This window comes from Suricata suricatta, chromosome 17 (genome assembly GCF_006229205.1).
Source record: "Suricata suricatta isolate VVHF042 chromosome 17, meerkat_22Aug2017_6uvM2_HiC, whole genome shotgun sequence".
Lineage (NCBI taxonomy): Eukaryota > Metazoa > Chordata > Mammalia > Carnivora > Herpestidae > Suricata > Suricata suricatta.
The window spans coordinates 18,035,843-18,060,282 of NC_043716.1; the positions used below are offsets into that span (position 1 = coordinate 18,035,843).

The window sequence follows — 24,440 nt, forward strand, 5'->3', positions numbered from 1 at the left end:
TTGTTTCTCAGATTCATTGGCTTCTCAGTGAGAAAAGATCGTCTCCTCTGCCCATGCACATGAAGCGGCAATTTGTCTCATGTTCATTCTTATGTTTTAAAATACATGTATGGTTCCGTGTTTGAATTCAAGATATTATTTGAAGACTTTGGAAATCATGGTCTGTGTTTGCATGGTCTTAGAAACATCTTCACAGGATAAAACATAAGACCACCGTGTCAACCAGGGCGTAGAACTCATGCAAATTTGTACTTTTCTTCTCTTATGGTCTCTGTTTTTCTCTAGTCTGCATTGGATTGGTGGCCCAAGATTGACGCTGTGTATTGTCACTCAGTCGAGCTTCGAAACATGTTTGGTGAAACGCTTCATAAAGCAGTGCAGGGCTGTGGCGCGCACCCAGCGATCCGAATGGCGCCGGTAAGACAAATCACGAGTTTGGAATTCCACGGTCTTGCATTCTCAGTGTCTCCATCCTGTTCCTTCTTTGGTTATTTTAGAAAATCAAACGAGTCCCTCCCTTTCTGTGTCGTGGCGTGTGGTATTGTTGCAGTAGTAGTTAATGGTGTTTGTTTTTCACTATTTTAGTGAGGTGAACTTCTTTCTCTTAGAGAGATTTTCTCACAAAATGCTGTTAAGCTCTTAATTTCTCTTTCTTGCTTGCTTGCTTGTTTTTTGGTTTCTTTTTCCTGTAACTTTTCCTTATGAATCGAAATATTTTGGTTCACTCTTCATCTTTGGGAATGAGGAAGGGACCCTGACTCCTAGGGTAGAGTGAATGTTTCTACTAATGCACCGTTTTTGCCCATTGGATGCTGAACATTGTGCAAAGGAAGTTAGAAATAAAATCAAACATTTTTATTTAAAATAAAAATATTTTAGGTTTCAGCAAATGTGCTTTGTGTGTTTAAAAACGATAGGCACTTTGATATTGAAGTTCGTGTTTAAACTTAATAAAAAGGGTCTTTTCAAATGAGGCATTCTCACAGATGAGTACTCTTAAATGGAATTTTAAAACTCATGTGGAACCAGTTTAAGCCAATAGTTATAGGATCCGAGAAGTCATTTCTTGATACTTATGTATCGCAAGAGTATTCTGTGTGGCAACTCTTGACATTGATTGGTGGTGGTTTGTCTTCTGCTTCTTATTTTCTATTCTTATTGGCTGCTGTCGCTCACATGATCAGATGCCGACCAGTCACTGTTTTGCATGGCAGTGGGCTTCTGTGGCTGTAAGTATAACCCATGGTAACTACCTCAGAGAAGTCCTCGGTTTCTTTGACTTTTCTGTGCATAGTTACTGTCATAGTCACATCATGTCATTTCAGGTGAAAATGTAGCATGTTTTTACCTATTGGTTTTTTTCTAGCAAATTCACCATTTCATACTTATAATTTAAACAGCTTCCTCCCTGGCATGCTTCTCTTTTCCTGAGTTTCCTTAGTCAGTACAGCATTTTGGTTCACTCTTACCCAGTAGTTGGTAGTTGTTTCTGAGGACTATTTATATCAGATGTTCAAGCAGAGAAGTTTGCTGTACCGAATACCTTTGGGATTACTTAGTCTAAAAAATTATAGCCAATGAGCATGACAATCATGTTTTGTTCAATAAAATAAATAAAATACAAAGCTGTTTTTTAGTTGACTTTCTGTGATGCCAAGTACTTCATTTTTTTTAATTGAAAATTTCAATCTTGGTTAATTGGAGGTCAACAATAGTAAGTAATAGTTACTTAAATGTTGTATAACTAGACATTTTAAAAGTTGTCTTGGAAAATGACTTAAAATAATTGTTTAAAAATTAATTCGTTCTAGATATACTAAATAGAACTTTGGCTTCTTAAATTTTCTATTTCTTCAGGCAGAAAATTTATGGCCTTCAATATTAGAAACTGGTTGAAAGTTAATACTCACTTTCACTTTACCCTCAGTATCTACTTTACCAGCCATCTACAGCTTAACTTTCTGTGCACGAGGACTGAAAGGAAGTGAAATAAAATTAGCCCTTTGAACAAAGACAAAATTTGATGAGTAGCCTGAAAATGTTCCTTACATTTAGAAGTAATTTTACATCAGCCTTACTTATTAATTGGTTTTTAGGAGCAACATGCTATGGTACTGAAAGTTATTTCATAAAAACCACAAATAGACTTCTTTTGATCCAAGGAAACCTGTGATAAAAATTGAGTTTTTATTTCCTGTTATTCTCTGAAAGTGTCAGTGTATATTTGATTTGTGAAATCATTCTCAAGCTGTTTATTTTCATATATTTATATATGTGTGAAATCTCAGTTGTGTGTATGGGTATAAATGTGTATACACAATGATATATGTATATGAAATTACACATAGTGGCTGAAGGAAAGCTTTCTGATATTCTTACCAGGAAAGATAATGAACAAATTTAATCTGAAATAATTTTTTAGAATGATAAAATTTTATGATCTTTAAGGTGAATCATTTCCCTTTTAAGCCTGGTAAGTGAACAGTCAGGCAGCAAATGTGGAAAATTCTGAGGTCTCCCACCAGCTGCCAGTGTTTAACAGGGAAGGTACTTTCCCTCACAGAGGAAGTGTCCTCTTGCTTGGACACTTCAGGTCCGGAAACACAGGAAAAGTTGCAATAAATGGTTTAAATATGTGACACCAGGCTTCTCAACCTTGGCACTGTTGATATCTTGGAATGGTGTAGGAGACAGTTGTAGGGGACTGTCCTGTGTTCTAGGATGTTTAGCGGCATTTCTAGCCTCTACACGCTACATGCCAGGAGCGCCACCCTGCTGGTCATGAAAACCAAAAATGTCTCTAGACTTTTCCAGTTACCCCGGGAGACAAAGCTGCCCGCAGCTGAGAACACTCTGTTAACACGATGGGTGGGTTCTCCTCTTTTCCACCGCCTCACGTGTTGTGTCCGAGTCCTCTGTAAGACAGCACTGCGCATATCAGTAGAGTTGTCCTGTACTCCTAAGGTTTCCTTTTTCTTATATGATTGTAGCATTGGGAGGGATTTTATTATTTCGGCTTTCTTTAAAAGCTTGTGGTGTTTGTGTGCGTGTGTGTGTGTACTGTTTGATCTGTTTTTACAGCTGAGGAAACTGAGGCACATATAATGTTTAATAAATGACAAATAGTCATGATTAGGGAAGAGCTGAGATTCTTCCCAGTGCCTGTCCGGTCCTTCAGGCGTCTCCCCTCACTAGTGCATTAGTTTGATCAAAGATCAGAGCTCCATCTGGCTTGTCCAGCACTGGGTTCCTGGCCCCCAGAACACCATCTGGTGCCTGAATGAATTAATTTCTTTTCTGATTTGCTTTTAAACCCCTCCTCCTTTGCCTCTCTTCTGGAAAGGATTCAACCTAACATCTTTTTTTTTTTTTCCAATTAAAATGACATATTAAGACTGATTTTAGTGTTCCAGGTATGGTCTAATTGAAGAATGCCATTAACCTGCTGTGTCTACATCCCATGTTTCTGCTAATAATATTGTCTAAGATTACACTGTTTTCCTAGATTGAGCTCTTCGTCATTTAACCCCTTTAACCTTATCCTAGAACATTGGGCCTTGGCTTCTCCATTTTATACTTTAGTAATCTTTTTAAAAGTTTGAAATATTTCTTAACACTAATCATTTACTGTTTTAATAGATGTATGAATTTTCACAAATGTGTAATTTCTGCACATTTTGCTTCTAAAAGAGATATGCTTTTCACATGCCTGTAATTTTGTCATAGTCTTAAATAAGTTAACCAATAACAGATAAGTTTGGGCCCTTAATAGACATCTACATATTCTGATTAATGAATTTATTCCTGCACACAACTGCTTCTCTTCTTTAGCCAAAGTGCATTTACCAACTTGGATTCTTATTAATAATCTGCAGTGTGGAAGGTGAATCAATAAATTAATGAATGGATACTTTTTTATTTTTACATTTCTACTTAAGAAATGTATTTTTCCCTTAATATGCTGTTCTTCATTTTCTATAACCCCCTAATGGTCATTAATTAAAAAAATATTTGAATTGAAAACTTTATTTAACCTTTCCAAGTCAGTGCCGGAACAAAATTTATATGCTTAAAAAAAAAACCCCACAGAATGTATATGATGATTCCTGAGCTGAAGAGATGACATAATTACACTATTATTTACTATTTGAAAATGATTGCTCAATAAGAGATGATTATTGTGTCTTCTCACTCTTCTCTGACCTGGGCTCCTGGGCCGTTGCTGGGTCAGGGAGGAACAGTTGCACGTGTTACAGGTGTGCTTCTCTGGCTTTTACCTTTGAAAGACAGCCTACGTACATGGGGACATTTTTATGATGTGTTCATAGCTGCTGGGTGTCCTGTGATCTGTGTATTTGCGAGTTTCCCAAAGAAGCCACACAGATGGCCAACAGGCGCTTGAAAACATGCGCAACATCACTCAACATCAAAGAAGTGCAGATCAAAACCACAATGACGTATCACCTCACACTAGTCAGAACGATTAGAAAAAAGACAGGTGTTGGCAAGGATGTGGAGAAAAGGAAACCCTCGTTCACTGTTGGTCACAGTGTAAATCGGCACGGCCAATTTACTATGGAAATTCACAATGTAAATTGGTGCGGCCAACTTATTATAGAAAATGGTATGGAGGTTTTTCAAAAAATTAAAAATAGAGATATCATACAGTCCAGCATCTCCACTCCTGGGTATTTATATGAAGAAAACAAAAACACTAATTTGAAAAGACATGTACCGCTATGTTCATAGGAACATTATTTGCCATAGCAAGATATGGAAGCAACCTAAGTGTCCATCGATAGCCGAGTGGATAAGAAGATGGGGTTGTGTGTGTGTGTACACACGCATGCACGCATGCACACACACACACACGAATATTACTCAGCCATAAAAAAGAATGAAATCTTGCCATTTCCAACAATGTAGATGGACCTAGGGGGCATTATGCTAAGTGAAATAAGTCAGAGAGAGAAAGGCAAATACCATATGATTTCAGTTGTATATGGAATCTAAAAACAAAACAGAAACAGACTGATAGGCACAGAGAACAAACTGATGGTTGGCAGATGGGAAGATAGTGGGGTGATCACCGAACAGGTGAAGGGGATTGAGAGATAGTTTCAGTTATAAAATAAGTAAGACTTGGGGATGTAATACACAGCATCAGGAATATAATCAGTAATTTTGTAACCACTTTGTATGGTGACAGGTGGTAACTAGACTTATTGTAGTGGCCATTTTGTAATGGAGATAAATATTAAATCACTATGTTGCACACCTAAAACTAGAAATATTTTTTAAACTAAAAGTATTAATAAATAAAGGCATATGTGTCAAAATTAGATATTTTATGTCCTTTTAAAGGAAAGGGGGAAATGATTTATAACAATAGAAAGAAATCCAGAATATAATTGTTGGATTTTTTCATTGAATAACATTCATGATTATGGTATAGCACAGCATCTACCATAGCGTCTCTGTCACTGCAGCACACTCTTCATGATTTATCTTCGTCAGAGTTCTTTCTTTGTTTTATCAGTGTTCTTCAGGCAAAACACACGCATGCTATAGCTTGAGAGAGATGGAATGCCATTGAGGGGAAAAGCAGAACTTGACGTTAAACTATTAGATACAGAGATCGACTGTATGGCCTAATTCATCAATTCTAAGAGGCACTTATTTTTAGTTTGTAACATCTGTGAAATTAGGAATACATCTTATTTGCCTGGTGTCTTAGAGTTGATAGTGGTTTTTCATTTCTTGTGGTACATTAATAATGCATCTTATTAAAATTAATGTCATAGATTCTCTGAAATATTTCTGTGTATTTGTGAGGGATAAATGTTAAATGAATTACTCAAAGTATGTATTTGTGAGAGCTATAGACTATTTTATCCCTAATGTTTTCTATAGTTTGGAAAATTGTTCTTTTACATAGGAGTCAACTTGATATTAAAGTGTTTAGTATTTTAATGAATTTTCATTTAAGCTTTATTAGATACATTATATAAGAATAATATAAATGTTGCAAAAATAGTCTCCATTTGTTCTTTATTTAAATTGAATTTTTATTTTATGTTAGAGAGTGAGCTGGGGAGAGGGACAGAAAGAGAGAGAGCGAGAGACAGAGACAGATACGGAAAGAATCCTTAGCAGGCTTCTTGATCAGCACAGAGCCGGATACGGGGCTCAGTCCTACAACCCTGGGATCATGACCTGAGCCACCCATGTGCCACCCCAGTTTTCATTTGTTTTTTAAGCTTAATAATATTAACCTTATACTTACTTGGATGTTTCTACTCTTACCACACATCCATCTGTGGTATAAAATGTCTGCTTTTTCAAAGTTTTTTAATCTGTGTTTTAAAAGTTAGATAGTTGTTTTTTTAATCTGATGTCTGATTCTTACAAGGTGATGACATGCTTTGTTTTTATTTTTAGAGTCTTACATTTAAAGAAAAAGTAACAAGCCTTAAATTTAAAGAAAAACCTACGGACGTGGAGACAAGAAGCTATAAGTATCTTCTCCTGTCCATGGTGAAACTCATTCATGCGGATCCGAAGCTCTTGCTTTGCGTGAGTATTCTATATGAGAGACGCTGAAGTTACCACAATAGCTTAATTTGGTTTAAGTGAGATGCCAAGACCTTGGAGATGATTGTTAGCTAAATAACACTCACTGATCCTTTCTGGTCATGCTTGAAACCTAAGACATCTTTAAGAAAACTAATTTACGGAGAGAGAAGTCATACCTCTCTGACAATGATATAATTGGGTCAGATTTCGTACTTTTTTCCTTATCTTTAAACTAAAATGTTTTTGTGAGATCTTCTTCACCCCGTTACCAGTTTCTATTACTTACACGTCATCCTGGGGTGGGGGTGGGGGAGTGGGGCAGCCATAAGTCCGAGTGCTTTCTCGTGGTCATGGCTGGTTTTCAAATCTCCAGTTGCTGTTGCCAAACCCTTTAGGTTTTTTTTATTTCCCTTTTGTCCTGTCATCAACCTATTATCACCGGCTTTGCCTGGAAATACTATATGGGAAGGAGAGGAGATGACAATGGGATGGTTAGCACTTAATTATTATCCTAACTGCTTTTGCAGCCTCAGATGGCATTGGATTCCTGAGGACAGGACTCTGGTGCACGAAATAGTTGGGAACTAACAGATGTCAGCGAGCAACAGTTAAGTGGTTAAAAGCATGGGCTCTGGAGACAGACACAGTTATGGGATTTGGGTGACTTAGCCTCCCTTAGCTTTCTCATAATGATGATGACAGTACTTATGTCAGATGTTAAGCCTGAGGTAGCACACTCCTGCTTTTAGGCACAATGTTTAATAAATGCATAGTAAGCACTAAATAAATGTTTACTATTACTACTATGAACAAAACGCAGATGACGTTAATATGAATGTTATTAATGCCCCCAAATTGTGTTGTTAAGGTTGTAGGATAACATGTTCAACCTTTGTTCAAGTTCCTCCAGTCTCTTGAGAGCGGCATCCAGGAGAGTTTCTTACTGCTTTGTCTCGCAAGAGGTTTCCTGAGTGTGAAGGTGCTTTCGAATTACTATATACAGGGGCTCATAATTTGATGTCCATGTTTTCAAGAGTTCTGTGGACCCCTTCAATTAAAAAAAAATTTGTACATGAGTGTTTTTTCTGCAGAGAAACAAGAAGGGAGAAAGGCACAGAATTTCTAAAGGGATTAATAATGCCAAAGGAAGGCTTGTGATGTTTTGAACTCTTTGGGAAGCCCATCCACATTTGGGAGGCCAGAAGAATACAGTGTTAGAATCGGGCATGGAAAGTTTCATAAGCTCTTCTCCGTGAGATGTGAGAGCAGTCAGATCCCCTTTCTCCTCGTGTCTTGGTGTGTGGCACGTGACAAATACTGTGGTGATGTTTCCTCATACATTTCATAGAGGACCAGCTCTCTGTGTGGCTACACCTCCAGGTAAAGAAGGCACCAGAGTCACTGGGGCCTTCAGTGTTAAGTGTTCCGTTATTCAAAGAACAAGAACTTGGCTCTTTTCCAGTGTTGAAATTTAGCAAGCAGAGAAGCCATTTAAACTTGAAATTATTTTCTTTGCTGCCATCTAGTGGTGAAGTAACTTTTCTCAGCGCAAGCAAAGCAAAATGAAAGTAGTGATTCACTGTAAATATTCAATTATTTTCTATTTACATGAGAAATTCTAAATCTTAGTAAATAGGAGAAATGTAGGAGTAACTTAAATGATGCCATTCATGGTATTTTTAAAGAAACACGATTTTAATATCTTCTGCCTCTGCCATCTCCACCCTGATCCCTATTACTCTCCTGTTGTCAAGCCTCCTGATTGTCCAGCTAACGTCCTCTCCTACCTCCCTCTAAATATTTCTCTGCACTAAAGTTGTGGTGCTCTCTTTAAAAACCAAATTTTATCATGCCCTTTTTCCAGCTTCAAACGTGTTAGTTGAAATTGCTCTTGGATTAAAGTCCAAAACTCCAAAGATACCCACCGGGGCGTGTGACGTCTGACCCCCCTACCACTTCCACCACATCTAGCATCATCTTCCTCACTGTGGTCAGGATGGTCTTTCATTCCGTCTTCCCACACTCCTTCAGACCTGCACCTGCTCTGCCTCCTGCTCGTGATATGCTTCTCTTTCCTCGTTACATAGTAACTCCCAAATTCTGAGCTGTGATCACTGCGGTAAGGAAGCCGTCCTGAACTGTGCCATGTCTCTGTATCGGGATGCTCACAACCATGTGTTCCTTCATAGTTCTTTTTTTTTTATGCCTTTATTTTATTTTGAGAGAGAGAGACAGAGAGTGAGCAGGGGAGGGGCAGAGAGAGAGGGAGACACAGAATCGGAAGCAGGCTCCAGGCTCAGAGCTGTCAGCACAGAGCCCGACGTGGGGCTCGAACCCATGGACTATGAGATCATGACCTGAGCCGAAGTCAGATGCTTAACCAACTGAGCCACCCAGGCGCCCCTCCTTCACAGTTCTTATCTCATTTGCAGTTTTACAGTTGTTGGTCTGGCTAATTTATTGATGTTTGTCTTTCCCACCAGATTACGTGTTCTAAGAGGGTAGGAAACACTTTTTAAAAAATGTTTGTTTATTTATTTTGAGAGAGAATGTGCGTGCATGCACAGGAGAGGGGCAGAGACAGAGAGGGAGAGAGAATCCCAAGCAGGCCCCACGCTCAGTGCGGAGCTTAATGCGGGGCTTGATCTCACAAACCATGAAATCATGATCTGAACTGAAATCAGGAGTCAGATGCTTAATCAGCTGAGCCACCCAGGTGCCCCAGAAACACATCTTTTCAACTTGCTATGTCTTTGATATTCAATAAATGTTATTGAGGTATTTGTGAATGAACATAAGTTTTGTAAGGTAGGCTAACAGTTGTGAATTATGGATACTCTGGGATGAGGGCTTACCTTAATCATTCTGATGGGAAAGAATCTATAGTTAGCAATATAAAATAGGGACACAGGTTGCCTTGGTCTCACTTAAATGAAACATATATTGGTGAAGTGTAAATAGATGCCTCCAGGCCATAGGAAGCATTTTAGTCTCTTAAGGTAGACATGTGCATTTATATATCCTTCTGATGTGCTTTGTTTAGTTCCCAGCATTTTTCTGCAGTGCAAAAGACTGAAGTGCAGCTATCTGGAAGTGAGAATTCGAGCCTTGGACAGCTTAGGGCAGGCCTTTTATGCTAGATAAGACCTGTTCTTTGCCTTTGATCACAGTCATTTGTAAGATCAAAACCAGTAAGCTCCACACGAGAGGTGTGGTTAGCCAGTGTAGTATTGGTGAGACAAATCACCTGCTCCTTATATCGGTATAATTTCTTAATTAAAAACCTGATACCTAGTTTGTGTTTTCTTTTAATTAGAATTTTCCCGGGACATTATTCACATAGAGGAACAGTACCAATGTAGAGTAAGCAAATCCTTAACAAAAGCAGTTCTGACTTGTTAAAAATTCCACAGTGGTTGTCTTACTGAAACGCACACCATGAAACTCACCATTTTAAAGTGTATAATTCACTGGGTTTAGTCTATTTACAAGATTGTGCGGCATCACTACAATCTAATTCTAGAGCATCTTTTGTAACCATAAAAAGCAGCTTAGTGTACCCATCACCTCTCACTCTGTTCCCTTTTCTCTCTGCCTCCTGTTAGGTGATAGATCTATTTTTTTAATTGAAGCCTGCTTCTTTCCCTTGCAGAATCCGAGGAAACAGGGGCCTGAGACCCAGGGCAGCACTGCGGAGCTGATCACAGGGCTTGTGCAGCTGGTCCCTCAGTCACACATGCCCGAGATTGCTCAGGAGGCGATGGAGGTGAGGGAACGTGGGTTCTGGGCTCTTGAAGGGAAGCTTGTGCGTATTCTTCATGTTTCTCTGCTGTGTGATTTCTGCGAGCAGTAGATGTCACTCCCGGGCATCTGTCAGAGGGAGAGAGCGTTTCCAGGAGTCGTGTGCTTGCGTCTGTGTGCTGTTTTATGAAGTCCGGAGAAGGAAGAGGTTTACTTGTTTCACATCTCATGTAGCAACAATGTCGTGTGGATTCTTATACTCAATTAAAAAAAAAAAAAACCTCAAATTTTTCTAATTGCAGTTGACCTTTTGGAATTAAAAAAAAAATGTATTGCATTTTAAACTTGCATCTAATTCACATACCATAAAGTTTACTGTTTTCAAGTGTACAGTTCAGTGCTTTCCAGTATATTCACAAGGTTGTACAGCCATGGCCACTATCTAATCTTGAAGCGTTTCCATCACTCCAAACCAAAACCCTGCTGCTCCGCGTTCTCCTGTTACCCCGGCCACTGGCCACCACTGCTCTCTTTTCTGTCTTCATAGATTTGCTTGTTCTCGCCATTTCTAAGGAACAGAAGCATGAAATATGTGACTTTTTGAGTCCGGCTTCTTTCATGTAACATATTTTCAATGCTCATCCATAGTGTAATCTGTGGCAGTACTTCATTCTTCTCAGTCGCCAAATAGTTTTCCTGTGTGTGCACATCGGCCCTACTGTCTGTTTATCAGCCGATGGACATTTGGCTTTGTTTCTACTTTTTGGCTATTGTGAATAATGCTGCTAGGAACATTTGTGTATAAAAGTTCTTTTGTGGATATATCACCAATGGGATTGGTGGGTCCTGTGGTAACTGTGTGTAACTCTTTGAGTGACCAAACTGTTTCCCAAAGCGACTGTGTCCTTTTCTGCTCCTGTTAGCAGTGTATGAGGGTTCTATTTCCACATCCTTGCCAACACTTGTTACTGTTTTTTGGATTATAGTAATCCTAATGGATGTGAACAGAGTTGACCTTAAAAAAAGTTATTTTTTTTAAAATATTTTTTTCTGTTTTTTATTTATTTTTGAGAGACAGAGACAGCATGAGCAGGGGAGGGACAGAGAGAGAGGGAGACACAGAATCTGAAATAGGCTCCAGACTCTGAGCTAGCTGTCAGCACAGAGCCTGATACGGGGCTCAAACCCACAAACCGTGAGATCATGACCCGAGCTAAAGCCGGATGCTCAACCGACTGAGCCACCGAGGCGCCCGCAAAAAAGTTATTTTTATATTGATTACTAAATGCGGTTTTAATTTAAATGAGTTTTATTGAGGTATAATTTACATATAATAAAATCATACAAGATTTAGACTATTTCCAGTTACCTTGGAAGGTTCTCCTGTGTCTTATGATCCCATTCCCCATCCCAAAGACCACTGGTCTGATTTCTATCATAGGTCAGTTTTGCCAGTTCTGGAAGTTCATGTGAATGAAATCTTAGGCTATACATTCCACATATATAGTCTTTTCATCTGGCCTCTTTGACTCCCAAGGTTTTGAGATTCGTCCATGATATTACAAGTGTTAGTTCCTTTTTATTTTATCATATTTTATTTTTTTATTGTTGATAGGTATTCCGTTTGAGATTAAAGCAGTGTATTCACCTGTCAATGACCAGTTAGGTGAATCTGTCCATTGCTGAGAATTATCTTGTGTGTTTGGTATTCCCTTCCTTCCTTTCTCCTCCTGGGGCTTCGGCTGCTCCCCTGCTTCCTGTACAACCATTGATCTGCTTTCTGTTACTATAGGTTAAGATGCATTTTATATACATGGAGTTATAAAGTATATACTCTTTTTGTCTGTCTTTTTGCATAGCTGTCATAGATTCATCTGGGTTGCTGCATGTATCAATAGTCCCTTAAAAAAAAAACAAAACACCGCATTAGTTTATATCGCTATGTAGTATTCCATTGTGTGGCCATAATATAATTTGTTTATCCATTTACTTGTTGATGGATATTTGTGTTATTTCTAGTTTTTGGTTATCCCAAATAAAACTTCTAAGAACATGTATATACAAATATATGTGCAGGCATATGCTTTTATTTCTCTTTGGTGAATACCCAAGAGTGTGAAAATCTTACTTTGTAGTCTTTATGAGAGACACAGCTTAAGTATAAAGACAGCAGCAGGTTGATAGTCCAAGGACAGGGAAATACGCCACACAGCGGTGACCTCAGGAAAGCTGGAGTGACATACGGAATTGAAAGCAAGGAGTATCTCCCTGATGGACCTTGAGGGTGTCATGCTGAGTGAAGTAAGCCAGGCAGAGAAGGACAGAAACCATATGTTTGCACTCATAGGTCTAGCAGGAAAACAAGAGAGACCTAATGGAGAACCAGGGGGAACGGAGGAGGGAGAGAGAGTTGGGGAGAGAGAGGGACGCAAAACTTGAGAGACTATTGAATGCTGAGAATGAACTGAGGGTTGAGGGGGAAGGGGGAGGGAGGAAAAGAGGTGGTGGTGATGGAGGAGGGCACTTAAGGGGAAGAGCACTGGGTGTTGTATTGAAAACAATTTGACAATAAAATATTATGGAGGAAAAAAAAATAAACTTCACTTCCGGTTAAAAAAAAATAATGCAATAAACTTATCAGAGGATACTCCCTTAAAAAAAAAAAAAAAAAAAAGAAAGCAAGGAGTGTTACTGGACATAAAGTGGGACATCTCTGTTACAAAGGTGTCCAGTCTATCCAGAGAATAAAAGTCTATATGAACCTAAAACCAAAGCTTCAAAATATATACATATAAGAAGTAAAATTAGAGATGGACAAATCCAGTTTTAGTGGGATGCTTGAGCACACTTTTCTCAAAATCTGATAGAATAAACAAGTCAAAAAAATAGGATGGAAGACGTGAACAACATAATTATCAGATATGAACTATTTGACATGCATTGAACATGGCACTCAATAAATACACTTTCTTTTCAAGTACGCATACAACATCCAATATATCCTGAGCATGAAGTGTAAGTTTCAGCAAATTCTAAGAGGTTGGAATCATTCAGAATTTTTTTTGTGGCTACAGTGTAATTAAGTTAGAAATCAATAATAAAAAGTTTTATGAAATATGAAATGACTGTTTTTATTCATATTCTGCTAGCAGGAATGTAAATTAGTACAACTACCATTAAAATTTGTGGTATCTACAAAGTAAACATATGATCTAACAATTCTATATGTTACCAAAAGACACATATAAAAATATTAAAGGCAATATAATTTGTAATAGCCACCCTCCCCCCACCCCAAAAAACCTAGAAACACCTCAAATGTATCTACAGTAAAATAGATTATTCTGGTTATATTCATTCCATTGGTTACAACAATGAAAAAATAATGAGCTACAATTGCTAAATGCAGAGCATGGATGAATCACAAACATAATGTTCAGTGAGAACAGCTGAACACAAAAGGGAACATACTGCATGATTCCCTTTATGTAAATAACAAGCAAGCAAAGAGATCTGTGTCGGTAGAAGGGAGAACAGTGGCTCCCTTTGTTAAAGGACTAATGACTGAAGCAAACATGAAAAGGGCTGCTAGGCACTGACAGTGTTGATCTGGGTAAAGGTTACATGGAGTATATACATTTGTAAAAATTCTTTGAGCGTGTGTGTGTGTGTGTGTGTGTGTGTGTGTGTGTGTTTCCTACTTTGTTGTTTGTATTCTGTGTTTCATTTTACCATATATATTGTAGCACTCATCGGTTCACTCATTGTTTATATTTGTGTATACTGCTGTTGGACCTATAAATGGTCCACGCCTTGCATACTTCTTGGAAGGCTGACAGTATTTGGCAGAAGGTGTGCAAATACCTAATTTTTGTCCAAATAATTCCATTCCTGTAATTTTTTTTCATCCTCTGAATACAAAAGGAAGCATCTACACATATGTAGTGCTTATTGCTGTGATTTAGAATAGGAGAATATTAGGAGAATTTCAAATATTCACTAATAAGAGAGCAGGTTAATATTCAGTGACAGAATGGTATTTCAACTTGGTAAATTGTTAAACATCCATTAAAACATGCCGATCCCACGGCGATATGGAAAAGTATTGATGAAATGTCAGATGAGTACACTATGTTTACAGCTTTGTTAGAATATATGTAGGAAATAAAACGGAAGAGATCACAACAAGGAAAAGCAGTCATATTAAGGCAGGGAAGAGGCTAACACGTTGTCTTTCATTACATTATTTCTTCAAACAAAAGTACAGAGAATTTGCCACTTAAAGTGTCAGTAAACTATATTATTTTTACACAGTAGTAACAATTGAATGTTAATTTGTGTGGCTTTTCCTTTTAGGAGAGGTATAAAATATATAATTTTTGAAGAGTGTCACAGCGAATTGAAGTTTTCATTATATATCTAAAAGTCATTACAATAAAACAGGATATATAGGTCTGGTCTTTTATATAATGTATGTTTTGGAATTATAAAGTCATCTAAGGTTAGACGTTTATGTATCCTTTCCTACCATAACACAGGTTTTCAGGGCAGATGTTAGCAGTTTATGCATTTGATTTGCTTTCAAGAGAAGAAGAAACCAGTTTTCATTATTTGGGGCAGACAGCATTTTATTGGAGTTTTAGTAAAAGGCTTTCAAGATAAAAGGCTTTAAAGGGAAGTAAAGAATCACCAAACCTACCGAGCAAGGTCCGAAGAACGCGCAGAGCTCAGCCGTGTGCCTCTGGGGGAAGCAACGTGGGATCGGCGTTAGGGGGCTGGGTCCAGGGAAGAGTCTGGTTTTACACCTCCTACTCCGATGGATTTAATTACTTCACAATAGTGTTTTTGTGTATTAGTTGTATATTTTAAATGAGCTCTTTAATTCTCGCTAATGTTCTGTGAGCCCAATTCCAATTTCAGTCCTGTTGTCTATTGGAATGTTTTAGAACGAATAACCTGCCATGAAATGTGAAGTCTCTTACGCTCCCGCCCCCTGCCCCTTGTTCTTTGGAAAATAATTGATACTTTCTGTTCCAAAAGAATTTGCAAGATAACGTCTACTTTATCTTTTGCCCTCAAAGTAAAATACCATTGTGTGTATTAATTTGGGGGAGCTCTCCTTACTTGGGAATTAAGTTTTGGTTCCATGGAGTTCTTTGACACTTATTGTATCTTAAAGCAATTTTCGTATTATACATTGCTCCTCTGAATTCATCAGTCATTTCACTGTGTCCCTATGTGCCATTTAAAGTAAGAGTGATAGAATAAAAAATTTTTATTCTACATATATTATTTCCTATATATTTGGGTTCTCCAGAGTTCTTCTCTTTTGCCGTTTACTGTGTGTTAAGGCTGCAATTAAATAGCTCAATTTGTTAGCATTTGTAAAATACGTATTCGTGTCACATTTACCGAAAAACTTTTGAGTAACTCTTTTCTCTGTTTTTTAAAATTCAGGCCCTGCTCGTTCTTCATCAGTTAGATAGCATTGACTTGTGGAATCCTGATGCTCCTGTAGAAACATTTTGGGAAATTAGGTATATGTACTTTTATTTTCTATTTCAAGTTAAAATTTTATTTTGCATTTATTTTTTTGTCTTTAGATATTAACTCTATAGTACTTGGTCAATTGTAAAACTTTATTTATAGAGGTTTTATGATCTTGTATTTTATTTGACCTGAATTATTAGTTAGATTCTTGTTTTAACTGTAAGAATTATTGTCACAGCAATTTAGAAAGTAGGTTTTAAAAAATTGTGCTAAATATTATTACCCAACCATAAATACTGTTACTTGGTGTATTCTCTTATGTTCCAGATTTCTGTGTAGTTGCAACGGTGCTTTAAATTATTACAAATATGAGCTTAGAGTGTTAAAATTGTATAATGTTAATCATTTATTTCAGTTTTTAAAATTATGGTCTTTCATAAGTTTTCCATAATACCAATGATTTTGATAAATGAATTAATAACATCTGTTTAGGGGTGCCTGGGGGGCTCAGTTGGTTGAGCATCTCACTTCAGCTCAGGTCCTGATCTCCCTGCTAGTGAGTTTGAGCCCCGTGTTTTGGGCTCGGTGCTGGCAGCTCAGAGCTTGGAGCCTGCTTCCGATTCTGTGTGTCCCTCTCTCTCTGCCCCTCCCCTGCCCACGTTCTCTTTCTCTCTCCCTCTCTCTCAAAAATAAATATTTTAACAAAAAATAATGAACACCTGTTTAGAAGGTAAAAATATACACAGGATTTTATAATTTGTTTCCTAGGTTATATAAATTATTATCTTTTAAAGAGCACAAAGGCAGCACACTTGAGAACAGCGGGAGTGTGTAAGCCTCAGGTTTCGTGTTGTATTATCTCCCCATAGAAGTGGGTGCGTTAAGTCTTCCTGGCAGCTGAGTTAAATCCAAGACACAGAGCAATGTTCTTCGACAGCAATGTAATGTGAACCACATGTGTAAGTTAGAATTTTCTGGGTGGCCACATTACAGAGTATAAAGAAAAGGTAATACTAATTTTAATAATATTTTTAAACCCAGCTTATATTTCTAGAATATTACTCCAGGATGTAATCAATGTAAAAGTTACTGAGATATCTTACACTCTCTTTTTCCATCAAGTCTTCAAAATTTGGTCGTGTTTCACACTACAGCACATCTCAGTTTGGGCAAGCCACATTTCAGGCGCTCGTTAGCCACATGTGACTGGCTGGCGGCTCCAGTGTTGGACAGTGTGACGACTCTAGGGTAGGGGTCAGCAGCTTTCTTTTTCTGAAAGGTCAGGTAGTAAACATCAGAGCGTTGGTGGGCCAGATAGTGTCTGTCAGAACTATTCAGTTTCGCTGTCAGAGCCCGAAGGCAGCCTTAGACCGCATGTAAGTGGATAGGTGTGGCCATGTTCCACTAAAGCTTTACTTATGGAAAGCGGTTAATGGATAATGGACTGGATTTGGTCTACAGGTAGTTGTTTGCAGATCCCTGCTCTAGACTGTAGACTTATTCCCTTTGATTATCATACTATTAACATTTTGAGAATCGATTTTTTTAAAACAAATCCTAGCTTCTGTAAACATATCTGTTATGAGAGAATGTCATTCTTACGTACTGATTCTATCTGTTAGGTTATTTATTGATGATACCGATAACCATGAACTTTATGCTCTTGCAGCTCTCAAATGCTCTTTTACATCTGCAAGAAATTAACCAGCCATCAAATGCTTAGTAGCACAGAAATTCTCAAATGGTTGCGGGAAATTTTGATCTGCAGGAATAAATTTCTTCTTAAAAATAAGGTAAGCGAAGCAACATCTTTAAAATGGAAGCATAAGGGGCGCCTGGGTGGCTCAGTTAGTTGGGCATCTGACTTCAGCTCAGGTCATGATCTCATGGTGCGTGAGTTCGAGCCCCACGTCAAGCTCTGTGCTGACACCTCGGAGCCTGGAGCCTGCTTCAGATTCTGTGTCTCCCTCCCACATTCATTTTCGCCCTCCATCTCTCCCTCCTCCCAAGAATGAATAAACATTAAAAAAATTAAAAAAATAAATAAAATGGAAACCTATTTGGGGGTAATGGGAAGAGATGAAGGAAATGTATATTAGCCAAATTAAGTCCTGCTTTTGCTCTTTCTGCCTACAAAGTCTTCCCCAAGGAGAAATATATGTGCAGAGGGTAATGAATGAGAACTTAACATTTTAAAAATTGTTCTGAGTCTTTGTCCTTCAAGTTGCAATCTTGATCAGTTCTCATTGAGTTCAACATGACTGTATGGGGCAGGCCTAGGAGGGGTGGGGGCTGCTGTGATCACATCAGAGTGAGAAATGTGTTCTATCTTATCTCGAGTTCGTGCGTAAGATACAAATCTTAGGGCTTAGGCTAGTCCAGTTATCTGTCAAGAAACTGAAGGGAAGAGGTTGAGGGTCTTTAGTCTAAGTTTATTTGTATTTCTGCCATAATAATTTCACCTCTTCAGATATCTGAGCCTTCTCCCTTAGGGTTGAGTGAAAAGTCTTAATTCTGAACTGTTAAAGCATGGGGACAAGGTCTTAGGGGGTGAAAGAAGAGCCTGAAATTTCTTTTACCATAGTTTCTGTAGTCAAAAACTTTTTCTATTATGGCATAGTTTTTGGAATTCTTGATTCAATGAATTTTTATCCTTTTTTAGAATAATAACTCTAAGATCTCTTAAACATGTTATCCTCATGCTTTTCAGTGTACAGTGCAGCTTGTTAGATTTCTTTGTTTAGAAATAGGCTAATGGTGAGTTGGGTTTTTACACATGTGGGTTATCTTAGTGGTTGATATAGTGGGATTTGACCTTATTCCAAAGATAAGGAACAAGATTAGACTTGAGGATGTAATGCCTTTGCCTGTGGTGTAATTCTCCAGGGTATAAGCATTAGTAATCCAGTAATAACCTGTAATACCCTGGTCAGCGAAGTTACTCTTGGAACAGGCTTGGTTGGCATATTTACCAGTGTTAATTACTAGTCCAAAAAAACTTAGTCTCAAAAGAGTCAACTTCCAATTATCCTGAAAGGGCATAGGGTGAAAATCTTACCAGGGAGAAAGTCTTTGTCATGTATAATTAACTAAGAAGTACATTTTATTTTCCATATGGTAGATTTATGTTGTTGATGTTCAACCGTGCCCATGTTAGATCTAGAAATGTTAATTTGCATTTCTAGAATCTGTTGTTTCCGGGTGATTTGAAGGGTGGAAGCCTAAGAGGAGTTGCAGGGACAATTGAGCCAACATTTTTCATACTACTGGGCTTCTAGTGAATATTCTTCCAGGAATAGGAGTTGCATGAGAGGTTTTCTAGGATAGTCGCAAACAGGAAGACTGCTCATATTACTTATTTTTCTTGGTTGTCAGCGCTTTGGAAAGGCTCACTTATTTCTTCTTTTTAGCAGGCAGATAGAAGTTCCTGTCACTTTCTCTTCCTTTATGGGGTAGGATGTGATGTTCCTTCAAGTGGAGCTACCAGTCAGATGTCCATGGATCATGAAGAACTAATGCGTACTTGTACGCCTGGAGCCTCTCTTCGGAAGGGAAAAGGAAACTCCTCCATGGTAAGCAGCTTCTTTGGTAGCTTTCCTGTATCGTTACCATCTGTGCCAGATGTGTTTTCCTGAATGAACTTTGGTAAATTTCGACTCGGTGCTACAGCGCAGTAAAGAACTGCTTAGATTCGAGTTCCGTCACTGATCTTTGTGGGACCTCAGACACATCCCTGACATCCCTGGGACCCAGGGACACCAGCTCTAAAATGCAGATGACAACAATTTATGCCCCAGAATTGTGGTGATTAACTGGGATTGTGTGTAAAAAGCGCTTGATTGACACTTACTGATAAGGTGTGAGAGCTGTGATCATCGTAAACCTCTACTGTACAAAGGACCATTCAGATCCCAGAAGTTTAAAAGTTGTACCACCTAACAAAAATACAGATTTACTGGGAGAGAAGGCATTTTGCTTGATATAGATAAGTGTCTGTGTTTTTTCTTTGTGTGCATAATTCTTTTTAAAAATAAATCACAGTACAAGTGAAAATAGCACATCATTACAAAAGAGTGTCTTTTCCAGACCAAACTTTTTTTTTTTACTGTTAAAAACATAAAAACACTATTTGTGGCATTTAGGATGCAGCTACCAATCTAGAGCGTACATTCTAATTCTTATCAGTGGAGGTGAGTGTCTATTTGCCTTTTTCATGGGAAGGTCAACAATATGTATTTGCAGCCTTGTCGTAGGGTTAGGTTAACTTTCCTAATCTTTGCCATAATGCAGTCTATAGGAATCTTGATTATACTGATATTCCACAGATCTTGCTGGTCCATGTTACCATTGGCATTATACTGTTAGACTTGAAAGTCAAGAAGTACAGACCAAAGCTCTTTTATCCCTAATTTTCAGTATAACCTCCTGCTGAGGAAAAAAGCAAATAAGCAGTAAGGTATTTACTGCTGTCGATGTTAACTGCAGAATTTACATTCACTTTGTAAATGAGGATTTCTGGTGGGAATATGTAATCCAGAATCAAATACGCCGTCTACAACATTTGGTTCTCGTCCATGCCCTTATTTTAGTCCTTGTTGCGGTGTACTTACTGTAGTTCACCCCTAACTACTTCCTTTGTCATTTAGAATTGAGTTGGGGGGCGCCTGGGTGGCTCAGTCGGTTAAGCGTCCGGCTTCAGCTCAGGTCATGATCGCACGTTCGTGTGTTCGAGCCCCACGTCAGGCTCTGTGCTGACGGCTCGGAGCCTGGAGCCTGCTTCAGATTCTGTGTCTCCCTCTTTCTCTGCCCCTCCCCGCTCATGCTCTGCCTCTCTCTGTCTCAAAAATAAATAAAACACTAAAAAAAAAAAATTACAGAATTGAGTTGGAAGTGCATTGCGTTTTCCATTCCGTAGATTTATGCTGTGGGTACTCTACTTGTCTTTGTGTTAGACTTAATCTATATTTCTAGAATCTGAAGTAGGATAATACCTATTTGATTTGAAATTGGACAAATAGTAGCATTATGTTGGTCCAAATAATCTCATTTCTCATTCAGACAAGATATTTAGGGGCTTGAAAATTCCTGTCATGAGTGCAGGGGAGAGCTTTTGTGTTACTGAATGTACGTGTACATGGTACATGGTTTGTTGTGCCGTTGAATTTTATAAATAAAGTGACCTGAGTTGCAAACACAGTGCCTCCCACCCCTGACCCCCAGGACAGCGCCGCAGGGTGCAGCGGCACCCCTCCGATATGCCGGCAGGCTCAGACCAAACTGGAAGTGGCCCTGTACATGTTTCTGTGGAGCCCTGACACCGAAGCGGTTCTGGTGGCCATGTCCTGTTTCCGCCACCTCTGTGAGGAAGCAGACATCCGGTGTGGGGTGGATGAAGTGTCCGTGCACAACTTCTTGCCCAACTATAACACATTCATGGAATTTGCCTCTGTCAGCAATATGATGTCAACAGGTAACTGTGGATAATGTCCTCCTGCCCCTCTCCCCACCCCCACACTCAGTTTTCTTTGAGTCACACGACATCTGATAGTGCTGGGAATGTAGGAACTGCTTGGTAAGCTTCGGGGGTTCATTCAAATAGCATACCTGAAATTCTCTTCTACATAGGAGCCGGCGAAGGTAAACAGCATTTGAAATAAATTGTTAACTTCTCACCGAGCTTTTAATATGCAGTACATTTGTTTAAAAACTGGCAGTATAAATTACTGTCAATTACAGACTATGTAATTTACTGTGGTCGAGCTGTACATGGTGAAGTTTTAAACATACCAGCACATGTTTGGAGTAAATATAGGTGGGAATAGCTTATTGTATGCTGTGGATATTGTAGAGTCCGAGCTAAATACCTTTCCTGTGAGGTCGGCAAAAGCAAGCATTCATTCCACCCCTCCTGCTCTGCCTTGGGGGTTTGGCCCGCCAGGCTCTCCCTTGGCATTCGGGGCTCTGATGCATGGAGTTGATGCGCTGTTGTCTTTGCTTAGGAAGAGCAGCACTTCAGAAAAGAGTGATGGCACTGCTCAGGCGCATCGAGCACCCCACGGCAGGGAACACGGAGGTAGGCTCCCTGCGACGGAGACAGCCCCGGGCCCCGCCCTCGACCCGAGGAGCCCGTGCTTGCTGTGTGTGTGTGTGTGTGTGTGTGTGTGTGTGTGTGTGTGGCCAGGAATGGCCTTTGAAGCAGATCTCAGGTATGAGTGCCTGTTACGTGTGGGGTATTATATTTCTAGTGTGCTCCAAGTTTGAGACCTACTGCTGGGTGACTGCTATCCCTAGGTTTAAAGTTGCTTTCAAGTGGTGATTGCCTTTGTTTTAGGCTTGGGAAGATACGCATGCAAAGTGGGAACAAGCTACAAAACTAATCCTCAACTATCCAAAAGCTAAAATGGAAGATGGCCAGGTGAGTTTGTGAAGTTGATTTTTGTCTTTTAATTGATCTGCTAAACATGTGTACTTCATTTCATTAATCTCTTGAGTCACTGTTAGTATAATATATGTATAGTTGTCATAAGACTTCCTTAGTTTGGTTTATCTAAAACTGCACTATTATGGGGGCAGCTGGGTGGCTCAGTTCAGTGTCTGACTTAGGCTCAGGCCATGATCTCATGGGTTGTGAGTTCCAGCCCGTGTTGGGCTCTGTGCTGACAGCTTGGAGCCTGGAGCCTGCTTCAGATTCTGTGTCTCCCTCTCTTTCTGTCGCTCCCCTGTTCACTCTCTCTCAAAAATAAGTAAACATTAAAACTGCACTATTTGGGACACCTGGGTGGCTCAGTTGGTTAAGCATCTGACTTCGGCTCAGGTCATGATCTCACAGTTCGTGGGTTCAAGCCTCACATCGGGCTCTGTGCTGACTGCTAGCTCAGAGCCTGGAGCCTGCTTCAGATTCTGTGTCTCCCTCTCTCTCTGATCCTCCCCTGCTCACACTGTCTCTCTCTGTCTCTCAAAAATAGATTAAAAAGCATTAAAAAAATTTAAAAAATAATAAAATCTCATTATTAGAGTAGCCACTAACCACATGTGGCTATTTACGTTTAATTGGAAATTTAAAGTAATTAAAACTAAATACAGTTAACATTCAGTTTCTCAGTTGTAGGTTTTTTTTAATTAACTATTTTATTTTTGAGAGAGACAGAGACCGTGTGAGTGGGGGAGGGGCATGGAAAGAGGGAGAGAGGATCCTAAGCAAGCGCTGCCCTGTCAGCACACAGCCCAGTGCAGGGCCTGAACCCACGAACCTGTGAGATCATAAAATATGTGTCTAACGTCCTTTGGAGATGACATGGGACTTTAAGATGAAAGCTCTTTTTGGGTAAGTGTTTTATTGAGATATAATTCACATACCATACAGCTCACCCATTTAAAACGCACAGTGCACGTCTTTCCTTGCTGCCAAAATGGTGCACATGAATGTTCTGGCAAGTGCTCTCGAGAGCATCAACAGGGCTGGAAGGAAGCACACGCCAGGCTTTCACTAGGCCAGGCTCCAAAGTCGTCTGTGTTCTGACCGATGACGAAGCAGAGTTGCACTGGTGAGTCTGAAATCATCGATGATCACCGAGCTGGAAGATTGCCGTGAACTTCACAGGCAGGTTCAACAGCCCTCGATTTGATGTACGACTCAAAGACCTAGAAAACCAGCAAAATAACCTGCTCCCGTCCTGCCAGTTCGGGTTCATCGTACTGACAACCTCACCCAGCATCACGGGCCATGGACAAGCAAGATGGAAACACACAGGAGCAGAAATCACAATCCTGGGTTTCTTTGTCTAGGGATATATTACGTATGTGCAAATAAAATGCTGCAATTGACCAAAAAAGAAAAAAGTACAGTTGAGTGGTTTTAAGTCTGTTTACAAAGTTGTGCAACCATCACCCCAATCAGAAAACCCACATCCCCTTATCTCCCCCTCTCCCTCCCCACCACCCCCAAGCAAAAACCAGCCTGCTTTCTGCATTTTTCTCATAATATGGCTGGTTTTTCTCACCCGGCATAAAGTTTGTAAGGTTCGTTCATGTGAGTCAAAAGCTTTTTGAAAGGAGTTTAATATTCTGGCTGGTTATATTAGTCTATGGTAAAAATATATTAGTGGCTCTTAAAAAATGTATATGGTAATCTAAGTTTGGACTTCTTTGTTTTTCATCTTTCACATCATTTTTTTTAAATTGGAACATAACGTACATACAAAAGCATGTGTAAATCTAAGCAACAGTTTGCAATATTAGAAGCTAGACACGTTTGTGCACACAGCACCCATATCAAGAAACAAATCATTACTAGCACATCAGAAGTCTTTGCTGAGCCCTCTTCCAATCTAACAACCTAAGATTAACCCTTGTCCTGCCTACTGAATACAGTAGTTTTCCTGTTTCACACTTTCTGTAATTGGAGTGCTGGACATGTGGTCTCTCAAATCCAGCTTCTGTCACTCAACATGGCTCGCCAAAGTCATCCACGCTGCCCTGGACCATTGTCGTTCATCCCGTTATTGCTCTGTTATTTTATTCAACACACAGTCCACAGTTTAATTTTGCTTTCTACTCTCTGGACATTGGATAGCTATGCAAAGACTAGTTATTTTGACTAGTGCTGCTTTGAACATTCTTTTTTTTTTTTTTTT

General features: G+C 39.2%; 1 protein-coding gene and 1 pseudogene across 9 annotated transcripts in view; both read left to right on the top strand.

The window, feature by feature from the left end:
• NF1 (neurofibromin 1) overlaps positions 1-24,440 on the top strand; it is a 289,146-nt gene that overhangs the window by 126,069 nt on the left and 138,637 nt on the right. For 8 of the 9 annotated variants that reach the window (XM_029926741.1, XM_029926740.1, XM_029926738.1 and 5 more), the window contains 9 exons: positions 286-417; positions 6,442-6,576; positions 10,229-10,342; positions 15,775-15,854; positions 17,477-17,600; positions 19,218-19,379; positions 21,028-21,277; positions 21,807-21,880; positions 22,139-22,222. In XM_029926741.1, the coding sequence (XP_029782601.1) occupies positions 286-417; positions 6,442-6,576; positions 10,229-10,342; positions 15,775-15,854; positions 17,477-17,600; positions 19,218-19,379; positions 21,028-21,277; positions 21,807-21,880; positions 22,139-22,222 (1,155 nt within the window). The remainder of the gene's footprint in view (positions 1-285; positions 418-6,441; positions 6,577-10,228; positions 10,343-15,774; positions 15,855-17,476; positions 17,601-19,217; positions 19,380-21,027; positions 21,278-21,806; positions 21,881-22,138; positions 22,223-24,440) is intronic. The other variant, XM_029926739.1, reaches the window with a different exon arrangement.
• LOC115281418 lies at positions 22,139-23,716 on the top strand (annotated as a pseudogene).